Below are 15,505 nucleotides of genomic sequence, written 5' to 3'. Positions count from 1 at the left end.
TCTACATGTAGGGTTGCCAATGCCCAGGCGGGGCCTGGAAATCTCCTGGAATTACTACTGATTGCCAGACTATAGAGATCAACTTGTCTGCAGAAAATGACTGCTCCAGAGGGTGGATTCGATTGTATTATAACCTGCTGACATCCTCCCCTTCCCAACCCCTGCCCTCCCCAGGCTCTACCCTCCAAATCTTCAGGAATTTCCCAACCCAGAATTGGCAACCCTATCTACAAAGGATTTGGGGCAAAGAGGAAAGCAGGAGTGGGAACAAGAAAGGGAAATTGGAAAGTCTACTCCATAGAATGATGCATTCTTATTTATTAAAGAATCTCTTCTATGCAGACATTTTGCACAGTTCTGCCTCCTATGAGAAAAGCGTTTCTCAAACCATTTTGTGGTGACCCAGCATGGCTAGTATTGAAGGGAACAAAAGTTCCTAAGCAGCAACTTACGCTTTTAAAAAAGATGTGCCGCTGTTGCCAGAACAGTAGCTTGTGCTTTCCCCTCGTCAGCACAACAAAATGCATGACAAGATACCATTAGGCTAAAGTTTACAATCAAGGAGAGCAAGGAGAGCCAAGAAAGTCAGAGCGCAAGGTTACCGATGCCAGGCTTTCCGCCCCCTGAAGAGTCTTGCCAAATGTACACTGTGAGTGTCACTGAGTTTAGAGTTTGTCTCCCAGAACCCAGTCTGACACCCTAACCACTACACTGGGCTGGCTCCCGTGGACAGGAGATCTGGGAATTTCACTGGTGGGTGATTAGTTTCCACATCCAAATCAAGATGCTGCTGCTTACCTTTAACACATTTCGACACATTTGGCTGCACAAGAGAGGAACTGGGAAGGGAGGCAGGGCTGCTGTTTTTGATGGCAGCTGCACACCCTGCATGCAGTGCCAACATGATGTGTTTGTCACAATCAGGCTGGGGACCCTTAGTTGGGGATCTGTTTTCTTGACGCTGCTCTGCTTTAGTAGTAATGCACTGCAGCGGGCTTTCAACAAGTATTCATTGACTTGGGGGGGAAGGCATTCTTTACATGATCAGAGACATTTCTCATCAGTGGTGCTGCCAGAGCTGGTCTTTGGAGCAGAACTCCAGGGCTCCCAGCTCAGAAGTTCAACAGAGGAGCCCAAAAAGGCTGTAACTTCATATATTACCATCTAAAAGAGGGGACCATTAAGTCCATAGTCTAATTCACTGAACAGCACTACAGTTCAAACATATTCCAGGACAGAGAACATTTTAAAAAAAATGTTTTTAATGCCTGATCTCGCATGAAAAGAGCCATAATCTGGAGGTCTTTCATGTCTGACAGTGTGAGAAACTGTGCCCAATAATATTAAACCCAATACTTATTATGACCCACCAAAACACCACAAAATAGCAAGTGCTCAATATTTTGTGTGTTGGTGGTCCATTAATAAAAAATTATATGCATTCGTTGCACAATGGTATAAGTATAAAAGAAAATTTAAAAATCTTGAGGCTAGCACTGGTCTATTGGGGCCAGACTTTCATCTTTAGCAATATCCAGGGCTGGTCTTGACCAAGGGGCAACAGGGGAAACTGTCCCAGGCCCCACACTGGGTGTGTGTGTGGGGGGGGTCTCTATCCATCTGAACTCCCTGCCCAGTAGAGGGTGGCAGCCTCTTGCACGTGCCCCATCTAAGGCTTGGGCAGCTGGCTTCCAGAGGCAACAGCGGTTTCCACCTTCCTCACACAGGGCAAGGGCCACCCCTTTCGTGGATCCCAGTGGCGAGAGGTACTTTTGGCAGGAGGTGGAAGTGATTCTTGGGCCCATGCTTGATTTCTGCCCAGGGCCCTAGAATTGCTAAAACTGCTGTAGGCCACATCTGCTTTTATTTATTTAATTTTTACGGCACTTCTCTTCGATTAGGAGCTTGTACCACCCTGCTCCATACGCATTTGTACCCTTTCTTTTTAGAGGAACACGTATCAAGTGTCACCATAAAGAAAAGTATCTCCAAAGATGTACAAGGTAAATTTCCTTCAAGCCTTGAATACCCTCAGTTCGTCCTGGCAAGATACAAGGGGTGCTGTGGACAGTGTTTCTTTTCCTCTCCAAACACCAGGCATGTGGGGACCCAATGGAAGTTGGGACTGCAGCTCAAGGGGAAGGGAGTTTAAACTTTTCTCGCTCTTCTTTCCTCCTCCTATCACATTACCCCAAAGATGAAACAGTTTTCTACATGCCTAGGTTTTTTTTTAGAGGAAAACAAACAAACACACACACACACACACACACACACACATGCTCTGGGAACTTGGTTCATCCACTTCCAACCACAATGCTTCCTTCCCTGGAAAAAGATCAGCTCCTGACTCAACTGCGGCTCACACTACTCTTGTGAAAGGGAAACATTCTCAAGTTTGCCAATGTGGGCTAGTCCATTTCACAATAAACCCAGAATCTGGATCAACAAACTGCAGACATTTTGAGGCCATGGTATACCTTGAGCGCAGAATACACCAAGCTCAGTCCCTGGCCTCTTCAGTTAAATGTAGCAGGTGTTGGAAAGATCTTTCCCAGCCTGAGATCTAAGACAGCGGCTTCTGGTCAAAGAGGATGATATGGTAAGGTTGCCAAAAACAAGCTTGAGAAATTCCTGAAGATTTGGGGGTTGTACCTAGGGAGGCAGTTCAACAGCAATGTAATGCCATAGAGTTCACTCCCTGAAGCTGTGATTTCCTCAATGGAAACTGATTTTTGTAGTCTGGAGATCAGTTGTAATAGTGGGAGAACGCCAATCCCAACCTGGAGGCTGGCGAACACACAATATAGAGCATATAATAATAATAACATTCGATTTATACACCGCCTTTCAGGACGACTTAACGCCCACTCAATACAGAGCATGACAGACCAGTGGCTTGTGATGTGTGGCTCACACGACCAGGAGAAGGAGGTAGGAAAGTCCAGAAGCGGAGGAATTGACTTCTTTGTTTCAGATTGCAGGTGGGGGATTCTGGCTGTGGGAAGCCATTAGAAGTCCCTACAAGCAGAAAACTAGCACACACCTGTTTTTAACATAGAAGACCGTTCCAAAGTGTGATCCTGCACAATCCTTCTCCTGCATCCTGAAGCGGTTCAGTCCGATCTACCACCTAATTCCCACCTCCTTCTCCTCCAGGCACAGACCAGGCCTTCAGATGTTCAATAAGTATCCAGTTTCTGACAGAAACAGAGGATACGAGGAACCTAATCACGTGAAGTCACACACGGGCATGCCAGTACTTCCAGGGCAAACTATCTGCTTCCCTACACAAAATGTCCACCTTTGCCAAATGGGCAAACCCTGAGCTAGAAGCACCCCACAAATGCCACAGAAAAGGCCACCATTTGGAGAAAGTGAATTATGTCAAGGAGATTGCAGGAGGGATGTATAGCCTTTTGTGGCAGGCGCCAACTGGAATTAATGATTTAAGGTCTTTTTGAAGCCTCGTCATAGCAACTGAGTGGTGAGCCACCCAAGCAGGGTGTAGGCACTGTCTCTGCACCAGCCATGCCCTGTCATTGTTGGGTTTTTTTTTTTAAATGCTCAGAAGAATTAGGTTTTTCAAGGACTGGGACCAGCCCAAGACATTGTAGTGACTAAGTCAGAAAATCCCAGTGACCGCACTCATACAGTAATTAACACATGGCTTAAGCTTCTTCTGCACAGGTCCCATCGAAACAAACAGGAGTTGTGTGCACAAGACCTTTCCAGAAATTTGGGCTCTGTGGGTCACATGCCCCTTAAAAGGCACCTGTGACAGTCACTTAGGCATAGGGGGACAGCCTAAGTTGGTGAGGTACCAGAACCTGTGGCTCAAAAACAAAACAAAAAAATTAGGAAGCATAGTTTCTTAAGAGATGGCTCGGAGTGCACACCTCCCAACCTGGCTACCAATGAAGAGAGAGAGCTTCGAGGTTTGAACTGTAGACTGTGGGAATGAACATAAATACTATGGTTAACACCCTAGATTTCCAGCCTGATCTGGGAAAACCACCACTGGTCTGCCTGTTGGGTGTAGCCAGCCATGCTGCTGGCATTTAAAAAAATAAAAACATGATATGGTTAAGTGGGGCCGGTCCCAATCCATGACACAAACTGTGAACCTGATAGCGCAGAATGCTCTCATGCACTTGAGACACTACACCTATGCCAGGATTCAGAGAAGAGAGCTGAGTGTGGAAGGACAGTTTTTGAAGCTTGCATTAGCCATGTTTTTAAAAAAAAATCCTCCAGATCTTTCTGGAAGACTGGGAATGGGCATCAGAAACTAGGAACTGCTCCCACTAATGAGGGCAATTGCACAGGACAATAATGCAATACCCTAATCCAACACCAGTAAAGGAGAGAAAAGATTTTGCCTTGTTACAAAGGTTTTAAGCTGTGCTGCTGTTCTCAACGTTCTTCTTTGAAACCTTGGCTAGATGTGTCCTTCCAGGGCAGAATCTGTATTGCTGGGGGCAGGGAGCGGGGAGGGTTGTCTGATTGTACAGCCTCCCAAGAAATGGTTTACAGTTTTTAAAATTAAAAGCTGAAAAAGCTGTGTTGCCCATCTTTTGTTCTGTCACAAAACATGTACCCAATAAAAGGGCCTGTGATCTTCACACAAGGAACACACACAAAGTCACCACTACAATATTTAGAACGTAGGAAACTCCCTTTGGAAACAGTTTAATACATATGCTTAGATATCTACCCCATTTTTCACTCCAGTGAGGACCCAAAGAAGCTTACAATGTCATTCTCCCCTCCCTCCATTTAATCCTCATGACGACCTTGTGAGGTAGGTGAAGCTGAGAGTGACAGCCCCAAGGTCACCCAACTAATTTCCATGGCAGGGCAAGGGTTTTGAACTTGGGTGGTCCCAGATCCTAGTCCTGCACTCTAACCACTACACATGGCTCTCAAAGATGGCAAATGGACATTTAGAGCCGCTTGTTTGGATCATACCAAAAGGTCCAGAATTCTATTTCCATCAGAGTCTTGAATTAAATCCAGCAAGGCTCTTCTATTTTCAAAGTACCAGTCCTCCGATGCCTTAACCATTCAGTGTATTTATTTATTTACTGGCCCAAGATGACCAAACTAGCCTCCATGGAACTGTAGATTCCAACTTGGGTCTCCTAGAACCGAACCCACCGCTCTTAACTTTTTCTGTACCTTTCCAATCTCAACAATATACTTTTTCAAGATGGGGCAACTGCAAATATATACAACATCCCAATCACAGCAGCACCATAGAGATCTATAACAGCATTAATTCAAGGGGGTAGCTGCATTCAAGTCTTTTTTTCCCTTGCATCAACATTTGCGGACTAGATTAGGGCCCACTTCCTCAGATACATTTGATGAATTGGGGCTCTGTTAGATGGAACCTTGTGCTAGACTGTTAGTCTTTAAAAGTACTGCAAGAATCCTGTTTCTTTATATATATATATATTGAAATATGGCAGCACTGAAGATGCTATTTGGAGGAAACATCCTGTTTCTCTAGACACATTAAATTGTGCATTACTGCTCACAACCCCCGCAAGGGAAGAACAACCTTGAACATTCTATGAGCATATGAAAAACACAACATGGATTTATGATGTGAAAGTAGGTTAAGTGTCTGGACAATCCAACCTTCAGATACAAATCTGCAGAATGTCTCACACACACATTACTCAGAATGGTATCAGATGTTGCGGGCAGATGGAACAGAAACAATAGCACCGGGTCCTTCCTGTTTGTCTTGTTTTTCTGAGACATCCACACACATCACACATAAAGTAGTCTTTCAGGGTTTCAGGCTGAGATCTTTAACATGACCTACTGCCTGATCCTTTTAGCTGGAGATACCAGAGATTGAATCTGGGACCTTCTGCATGCAAAGCAGATGCTCTGCCACTGAGCCACATCCCCTTTCCAAAATCGCAACTTCCACTTCCTGTTAAGAGCTACCCAGGCCAGCCCTAAACAAGGACAAGATCTCCTCAGAAGAGAAGAATCCCCCAGCAGACCCACCATACCCCAAACCCAGGGCAAGACAGGATCCTCAAAGAAAGCCCCAAGCCCATCAGCCAAGAGGAAACTCCAATGAAGAAATATGGAGAATTGGGAACGCCGCCCCCCGCATTGGACTTCTCCTCCTAGGGAAACACCCAATCTCCCCACTGAGACCCCAAGAGTTTTGCAAGTCCATGTTAGATACATGGTCCGGCTGAGGGATGATGAGTATGTGCTCTGGCTTCTCATCATAAATCCCTACTCAAGGAACAAATTTCTAAATTTTGCCAGAATTGGGGCCTCACTTCAAACTGCAGACTGGGTGGGAGGCAATCAGATTCCCAAGAAGACTCCTCTGCTGAAGCTTTTGGCTTTTTCTGGTGCAGCATCCTTGAGGCCAGCTCTTGCCCTATCCACCTCCTGTTATCGGGGCCCCAGTCCCAGTTTGGTGTAGTGGTTAAGAGTGCAGGACTCTAATCTGGAGAGCTGGGTTTGATTCCCCACTCCTCCACTTGAAGCCAGCTGGGTGACCTTGGGCTAGTCATAGCTCTCTGGAGCTTTCTCAGCCCCACCCACCTCACAGGGTGATTGTTGTGGGGATTATAATAACATACTTTGTAAACCGCTCTGAGTGCGCATTAAGTTGTCCTGAAGGGCGGTATATCAATCGAATGTTGTTATTATTTTTATTGTTATTGTTGTTATTTAAGGCCAGCCTGTGCCTCACAATTGCAGGGACTAGATAATCCCCTCCATGGAAAATTGCATACAAGCCCAAAGAAGGGAGAGTGCTTTTGCTTCTCCTCTTGGGGGATTAGGAAAGTTGGAAAAAGCTGTCCTGGTCCTTACCTATCACTGCTAAAATGATGGCTCCAACTATCATGATGAAGGTTTGTAGAGTATCGGTATAGATGACAGCAGCCAAACCACCTGTAAAAAGAAAAAAATAGGGATGCCCAATCAGGATGGATGTATTGTTACCACCGTCTGGAAGCATCCCCTTCTGGGGTATGGGCATGTAGATACAAGACCCAGGGCCTTCTCAGTGGTGGTACCCAAGCAGGGGGATTCCCCAACCAGGAGTTTCTGTAAACAGATGTTCCATTTAGCTGCCACAACTTTCAAGAGATTTATCCTCAATTATTTTGGCTCTTTCCCCTTTTACCCCTTCCTCCTTTTAAGAAATCAACTAGGCTAATAGTTAACACTATCAGTTAATTATTCAATCATAAGTGTGAAAAAAGACTTTGGATGACACTAGAGCAGAAGTTATTGTTTCTATCTCAAAAAGTGAAAAATGAACTAGATTTATTTTCTTTAATTGTTTTATTTACTTAATTTATAGTGCATCTTGCTTAAGAACATAAGAAAAGCCATGCTGGATCAGACCAGTGGTCCATCTAATCCAGCATCCTGTTTCATATAGTGGCCAACCAGCTACCCCGGAGGGCCAACAAACAGGGCACTGAGGCAAAGGCCTTCACCTGAGGTTGCTCCTATCACTGATATCCAGAGGTTGACTGCTTCTGAATGTGGAAGTTCCCTTTAGTCACCATGCCTAGAAGCCTCTGATAGACACCTGCTCAATGAATCTGTCTCCATTATTAAAGCCATCCACGCTCATGGCCACCACTAAATCCATTGACTGTGAATTCCACAATTTCTTAATGAGACTCAAGGGAGATTACAAAATCAGCAAACAAGGGAATAACCCATACATCCAACTCGGCAATAAAAACCAGATCAGTAACTTAAGATGTGAATCCTTATTTCAGGGAAATGTTCTCCTAGCTGCAGTGAATAACATAGAGTTGTGAACAGCATAATTGCCTGTTGGGAGGACAAACTCCTTCTAGGAGAACAAATGTGCACTTTTTAAATACAGACTCAGAACTATGTACTTGACCATGCACAGATAGGCTCTTCTCAACAGCTACTGAGATCCTTTGAACTGGAGGTGCTGGGGAATGAATGAACCTGGGATGTTTTGGGTGCAAAGCGGATGCTTTGCCACTGACCCACAGCTCCTCCATCTTCCTATCATCCCACTAAATGCAGACAAATTCCTTCCAGGGCAGGTTTTTTTATGTATATGGCTGAAGAAGTTGTGGAAACAGACTGAAAATCTGCCCCCTAAACCTACTACCAGAGACCCTGCTCTATCTGTGTGTGTATTATATAACATCAAATCTCTTCTGACTTATGGCAACCCTATGAATTAATGGCCACCAAAACTTCCTATTATTAACAGCCTTGCTCAGATCTTGCTGACAATGCTTTTGGGAGGGGCTCATTTTGGGAATGTGGGAGCGCTCCCACGGTCAGCATGACAATGTCACTTCTGGAAGTGATGTTATCACATCTGCCAGGAGCATCTGCGTACTCCTGGTAAGTATTGTATCCCCCCCCCTTCCGCTGGGAGGGTATAGGGACCTGGGAACCCTAGGTGATGGCGTGCAGGGTTTTGTTGTGGATGGCACGTCCCTTCTAAGGAGCCCTCTAGCCCCATATCACCCCACCTTCTCTTCCACACCATTCAGCACTGGAGCAGACAAGGGCCTTGGATGGCTGCCACAACTCAGGTTCTAAGGCTTGACTGGGGAGAGTTAAGAACACCCTCCCCTGCCCTAGGCAGCTCCCTCTTCAGTTAGTGTGTGCCCTGCTCTAAGTCCAAGTACAGGGCATGATGGACTCAGGTAGATTTGTCCAGGATGGAGCCTGGTGTTCTCTCAGAATCACAACTGATCTCATCTACAGAGAACAGTTCCTCACACTCTCATCCTCAACTACCTCACAGGGTTGTTGTAAGTATGAAAAAGAGGAAAGCAGAATGATGTAAGGACTTTGGGTCCCCATTGAGGAGAAAGGCAGGGGATAAATGAAACCAATCCTACTATATAAGAGGCAAGCTGTATTGGCTACGACACACTTTTAATCTTCGTGCAGGCACAATGCCGACAACTCTGGCCTCGAGGCTGCTGCTAGTATATATTTCAGATATGAATTTGTGTCTTTTGAATGTGTGAAACGTGTCTTTTGAATGTGTGAAACTTGTCTAAGTTTCAACGTATGTGAGTTTTTATTTAGCAAGGATCCCAGGAGCTCAGTTATACCAAACCTGATTATCTAGCCTGCTTGGCTTGTCTTTCCCAAATAGAAATCTTTTAAACACAAAGACTCATCCACAAACATGTACAGGATCCAGAGACCCTCTGAACCATGCAGAGAGATTAAGCACCGGGCACAGAATTCAAAGGGAAAGAGGCAGGAGGTTTCAAAGAGGGAAAACTTCTAGAGGCTGTGTGTGTTTGAGGTTTGATCCAAGGCCAACTTTTAAGTCACATTTGGGACAACTTCAGGCACCTTACCTGCAATTGTGTAAACCGCAGTGATGGCCAGCATCAAGACAGTAGAGAGATAGAGGTTCCATCCCAGGCAGACTTGAACAAAAAGGGCTCCTGAATACAGATCTGTCTGCAAGATAGAGCAGAGCCAGGATCCTGATCAGGTATTGGACAAAGACCAAGGACATCCATCTGATTTTTATTTTTAAAGTTGTTATACTTCTGTTATTTATAGTTTGCCTTCCTCGCCGAGACTTTTGAGGATTATGTAAAATCGGTCAGTACAGTCAACAGGGTGAGGAGACACCAAATAAATAATTTCAGGTGGGCAGCTGTGTTGGTATGCAATAGAACAGCAAGATTTGAGTTCAGTGGCGCCTTAAAGACCATCAAGATTTCTAGAGTATAAACTTTCAAGAGTCGAAGCTCCAAGCCTGGAAACCTTGTTGGTCTTTAAAGCACTACTGGAAATATTGGTTGGTCCTGGAACCCTGGAAATCTCATTGGTCTTTAAGGTGCCACTGGACTCAAATCTTGCTCTCATAAATAATGTAACAGGGCGAGGATTGCAGAAAACTGAAATAAGGCATAAGTATTAAACATGACATGCTAAACAATAAGAAATGGTATTAAAGAAGTAGAAATATGCAACAAGAGCAAGATGAAAACATATAGTAACAGATAACACATTTTAGCAGTATAGTCTGCAGTTCCAGTCCCTCTATTGAAACACTCTACTCCAGTTTCAATTCCACTCCAAAAAGTGCTTCAGAGTTATATTGTACTTTAAATTGTAAACTCTTTACACTGTGTGGTGTGAAGCTATTCCAGTGCTAGGAAATAGCTTTTCCGGTTGAATTTCTACCTGTCAGATTAGCACTGGAATTGATTTTTGCTTGCACTTACAGCGCATGAACTAAGTTACCCTCCTGCCTTTCTATGGGTTCCTGTGCCTTGAACAGCCAAAAATTATACCCTGCCACTCTAAGACCTGCTCAAGGCAGCTCATGTCTAAAAAAATTAAACAAGTTCTGGACAACAAATCACATAATAAAAACAAGTCAATAAATCAGCCAAACCAGTGGAACAGATCCATAAAAACAAGCCAAGCCAGGACACACAAAACAAAAAGAGTAGTCTGAAATAATGTTAATGAAACAGGTCTCAGGCTAAGAGCAGGCTGTAAAACAACTAAAAAAAGAAAGAAACCCGGATACAGAGAAATATTTTGACCAAACACAAAAAAGTAAGGCCTACAGTACAGAAACCACCAAGACGACATAAACCTCTCTGAAATGAACCGGAACTATTGAAGAGCACTATCACTATGGGGCTTTTTCAGCGGGCAGGAGCGGCACTCTCCACATGCTCAAGAGCGTTCTCTTCTTCACTGAGGTGAAGGACAAAAGAAAGCAGACCAAGCCACTCTGTGAAGTAAAAGGTTTTAAGGCTAGTACACTGCAACTTCTAAGCATCCTCTTTTTCCATTTTTGGGCCTCCTGGGATCCTGTCAACCAAACACATACTGGTCCTATCATATGTGTTTGGTTGACAGGACCCAGGAGTCCCAAAAATATCTTAGATTGTCAACTGCACGGGGACTGTCTGGAATCAATACCATAATTCACAGGAAAAGTAAATTTCAACGTTGTCCCCGTACCTTTTCTCCAATCTGAAACTGCCTCAAGGATCCAATATTTGCCTTTCTGGGGAAGTTTACACAGAGCTCATCACTCATCAGTACACATAATTTCCCCCAACAAATAGCAATTAGTGGGTCCCTGGGGCAGTTTCAGGTCAGGAAAACAGTGCAAGGTCTTAAGCGCACCCTCCCTGCACACCACAGTTCTGACCCAAATAAGCCATCATGTGCCTAAGAACCTAAGCTTTATCTGGGATCTCCCTGAGCATGTAGCTCTGGCAAAACCTGCAGATCAGAGGAAACACTCAGAAATACTATTTTGTAGTCAAGTACTAAGCCTACAAAAGTATAACAGGAATGAACATGGATTCGTTCCCTGTTTAGGCCCACCCCACCCTTGTGTTTTCTCCCTTAGTCTAGTTTTAAGACAATAAATCCTCTAAGACAGAAACTTGTTTTTTGGTACTCTAAAACACCAGATACGTTGACCAAGCGCTGTACAAATGATTCTGTCTCAACTTTTCCCCAACAAAATCAGGGTTTTGTGTGCATAGCGACTATCCTATTTTTAACTTCATACCAGGCCTGTGAGGTTGGTTAAAGTGAACGACTACGGTGCCTTTCTTAAAGATATTCAGAGGGTTTCATGTCTGTCAGAATCTAAGCCCTCACCCTAACTTAATCCTCTCTTCGCCAAGAAAAGTTAAGGATGGTTCTTCAGGTCATTCTTAGAGTTTCGCCTTTGGAACTCCATGACATGAGACACTTCAAGATTGCCTCCTCCTAGGGAGGCTGGTCTCCTCCCCGCTTCCCCTACTGCCATTTTCTGCAGGCTCAGCAAGCAGTTTAACTGGCCTCCAGCTCCCTCCAGGCAAGATGACAAAGACAGCAACACGGAAGGCGGCAGGTGGGGCGAAGCTAATGTTTTCACTCTCTGACTTGAATGGATTTGTTCCTCTGGCACCTGCCCTGCCTTTGAAAACATTGCCAAGTTATTTTGGCATGCTTGGCTCCAAAGCAAGCTGTTCCAATTTGTTGTACAACTGTCTTCAAGTTGAGTGGCGAGCCACGCCAATGCCAATGTTAGAAGGGACCTCATAGCCAAAGCAGTGGGGACAGCATGGTATCCAGTATCGGATCATATGTGGTCTTGTGCTTTGTTTCACCCCTGTACAGTTTGCCAGAAAACACGGATGTTCATGAGGACTAGCATCCAAATTCCACTTACCTTCCTAGGGAAGCGTCAATCAAAATGTACACTTACCATTGGCCTCACACAGCTATAAACTCAGGAAGGGGCCTTAGATGCAGCCTTCAGAGGCTACTTGGATGCTGCAACTCATTCAGAAAGGAGCTGCCCAACTTAGGGTTGCCAACCTCCAGGTGGGGTCTAGAGTTCTCCTGGAATTACAACTAATCTCCTACCTTGGGAGGAAGGTAAGACTGAAATAGGTGAAGTTACAAAAGGGTGCACAGAACACCATTGTGTTGTGGAGACAGAAACTATGTTATCAGATAGTACAGCCCAGAGTCCCTGAGGATGGGTGGTTTATAAATCGAAATAAATAAAATAAAATTTAAAAAATACCCTCGGAGATAAACTGAGCAATCAAAGAGAATTCTTCTTTTGGAAGAGGAAAAGAGAATAAGAGGAACCAACTGCAATAACTAAAAAAGCAACTGAGAAAAAGAAATCCCACCCACCACCTGCCTCTGAACAGATATCAGTTCCTCTGGAGAAAATGGCAGCATCCAAGTCTGGACTGTATGGCATTTTACCCTGCTGAGCTCCTTCCCCTTCCCAAACCGTCTTCCTCAGGCTCCACCCCCTAAATCTCCAGGAGTTTCCCGGCTTGGAGTTGTTGTCACCCCTACCAGGCCCAAATGTTGCCTGGAGTTTGAGTGAGCCAAACTCCTCACAGTGGACCTATTAAAAAAATAGAAGTTAAAAATAGTACACATACATTCCTCCTGAAAAATTCCATGTTGCACCTTTGATGGAAAGATGGGAGTGAGAGATTCTTTCCGACCTCCTCAGGCAAGCCTTTCCACCAGGTGGGAGCCATGATAGAGAATGCTTGGGTAGGGGAAGGCCTGATCTTCCCCTATTTATTTTAAATATTATGGTAGTTAAGTGTTGTGGCGTTGAACTCCATATCTCCTGATCTTCCCCAGTTGCAGGGTGGCACCTCCAAAAGGCCTTGCTCAGATAAGCACAGCTGTCACAGCATGGCATATACTGGAAGAGGCAGTCTTGCAGGTATGTGGACCTTAGGCCATGAATGATTATATAGGTAATAATCAATAATCTTGAATTGAACAGGAAACTAGGCAGCATGCTCTGCTTAGCTCCTGATAATAATCTATTTTATACCAGCCTCAGTGTCTACCTGTTTGCGTCCAGGTTCAAATTCAAGGGGCTAGTTTGCAACTTTTAAAAACCTCTTCCTGAGGCCCATGTACCCAAAAGGCCTTCTTTCTTCATACCCATTCAGGTCAGAACAGCAGGAACTGCTGGGGGCATCCCCAATATATGAGAGAGAGAGAGAGAGAGAGAGGCTGTTTCCACACAGCTTACCTTGTTGTGGAAAATAGCGAAATCTCACGCAAAATCACGCGAGAAGACGCTGTTATCACATCTTCTTGTGTGATAACAGTGTCTTCTCGCGAGATTTCGCGTGAGATTTCGCTATTTTCCACAACAAGGTAAACTGTGTGGAAACGGCCCCCGTGTGGTATAAGCCACCTTGGACTATGTGGAAAGGCAGGATATAAATGCTTAAATAATAAATAAATGTGAAATACAGCAGTTGGGCTTTTTTTCCTCCTGTGGTTGCCCCTGTTGTATGGAATCTTTTCTCTGAAGAGGTTTTCCATCCTGCATTTGGCAAGTCTGTTCAGTTATTTTAAATATTATGGTAGTCAAGTGTTGTGGCGTTGAACTCCATATTATTTTGATGGTGACTTTATGTATTTTGGTATTATACTTGCTAAACCTGAATCCTTTCCAGGTTGATATATCTGCCAAGGAACACTCTGTATGCTACAGAGAAAACCAGGTCATGTTTTAGAACACGCCCAGCCACTAGCCAGACCCGAGCGTGTGCCCCCCCCCCTTATCATGGGGCACAGGGGCTAGAGCAGTCTTAAGCCACCAAATTGTCTGTGAAAGAATCTTGTTCTATACTGTCCAACGTTTCAGGAGAAAAACCAGGGACACATTTCTAAGACCCTCCAATTCTCCTGCCATGGATCACTAACAAAAGGACCACTTCCCTTATGAAAAACCGCTGAAGGCTCACTCCCTATCTTTTATGTGCTGTATTAATTTACTTTGCCATGGCCTGCCTCCCGCTCACTTAAAAGCCATGAGGGTTGTCTTAGGAAAAGGTATAACAAAAGAGCAACATTATCCTCAAAGAGGTGATAATCTGTGCTGAAAGATCTACAGGGCTGCCTGCCTGTTTCCAGGAACAATTCAAAGTGCTTGTTCTTACAATTAAGATCCGAAGTGGGACCAGGGTACATGAAAGACCACCTCTTCCAGGATTGTCCATACTGTTTTATGCCCTCACTCAGTTTTTAATGCTTTGGTTTGTTTATAACGGACACACTTTAATGGTTTCTGTTAGTGTGTTCATTGTGAGCCATGTCAAGCAGGTCTCTGGAGAGGTGGCCTGTATTTTCCAAATAAAACAACCGCTCAAAATAGACCTCAACAGCCACAGCATAAATTGCCAGCAGGCGGGCTCAGCAGGGTGCCTTTATGGTCATAAGTTTGCATTGACACTAGAGGTGATGCATCAGGTCCCCTGATTTAATATGTGGCAACTCTAGGGAAGGCAGAAGAATGACCATCCCGGCATCCCATACTGACAATTTTAACAAGATATTCCCCAAAGGCAAAAATAGGAACAGTTATTTACCCCAAACAGGGCCCAGAAAATCGGAACTGCCCCAGGTCATTAAGGGTAGCTGGATCATATATTTTTCACAACTACTGATCTTCACACTAAAGAAACTCTGATACAGTTCTGGAGAACCATGGAGGTTCTTCTAGAACTGTTTGAAAACAGGGCTCTCAACTACCACCGTTCTCACACCATCAGATCTAATTTAAATCAGGTCAAGGAATCAACATAAGTAAACCAGAACTTGGTGCCAGCTGAAGCATGCCCAACACACCCTCTCCTGCAGCAACCTGAAATTTCAAACAAGCCGACTAGACCTGCCCTTCTCCCTCCTCACGAGACTTCACCCTCACAAGGAGAAGGCCTTTCCATGTCGGCTCATCACCACCATGAAATCTCTCCGAAACTTTCACCCCCATACTATTGGTCAGATCAGCTGAAACTCACAGGGCAAAATCCTGTTCTGTACCTCTTCATGTGCCCATGCTGGGATCAGGATCGGAACCAGGACCTCAAACCACATATCCATGCAAGCTACATGCACATGTCCACATGCAAGGGGAGCAGAAAAATGATGAGGGGACCTTGGAGAGCAGAGTATG

At 44.6% G+C, this 15,505-nt stretch overlaps 1 protein-coding gene and 1 non-coding gene across 3 annotated transcripts in view; both read right to left on the bottom strand.

Moving 5' to 3' along the window:
• Nucleotides 1–15,505, bottom strand: part of SLC5A10 (solute carrier family 5 member 10) — a 111,865-nt gene that overhangs the window by 74,507 nt on the left and 21,853 nt on the right. For both annotated transcript variants that reach the window (XM_054992654.1, XM_054992655.1), the window contains exons 6-7: nt 9,375–9,480; nt 6,856–6,936 (exon numbers count right to left, since the gene is read on the bottom strand). In XM_054992654.1, coding sequence (XP_054848629.1) covers nt 6,856–6,936; nt 9,375–9,480 — 187 coding nt within the window. The remainder of the gene's footprint in view (nt 1–6,855; nt 6,937–9,374; nt 9,481–15,505) is intronic.
• Nucleotides 5,851–5,922, bottom strand: TRNAA-UGC (transfer RNA alanine (anticodon UGC)). Its single transcript has one exon. It is a non-coding gene; the product is annotated as a tRNA-Ala (tRNA).

This window comes from Eublepharis macularius, chromosome 12 (genome assembly GCF_028583425.1).
Source record: "Eublepharis macularius isolate TG4126 chromosome 12, MPM_Emac_v1.0, whole genome shotgun sequence".
In the NCBI taxonomy this organism is placed as follows: domain Eukaryota; kingdom Metazoa; phylum Chordata; class Lepidosauria; order Squamata; family Eublepharidae; genus Eublepharis; species Eublepharis macularius.
This window is presented reverse-complemented; position numbering and strand designations above follow the sequence as displayed.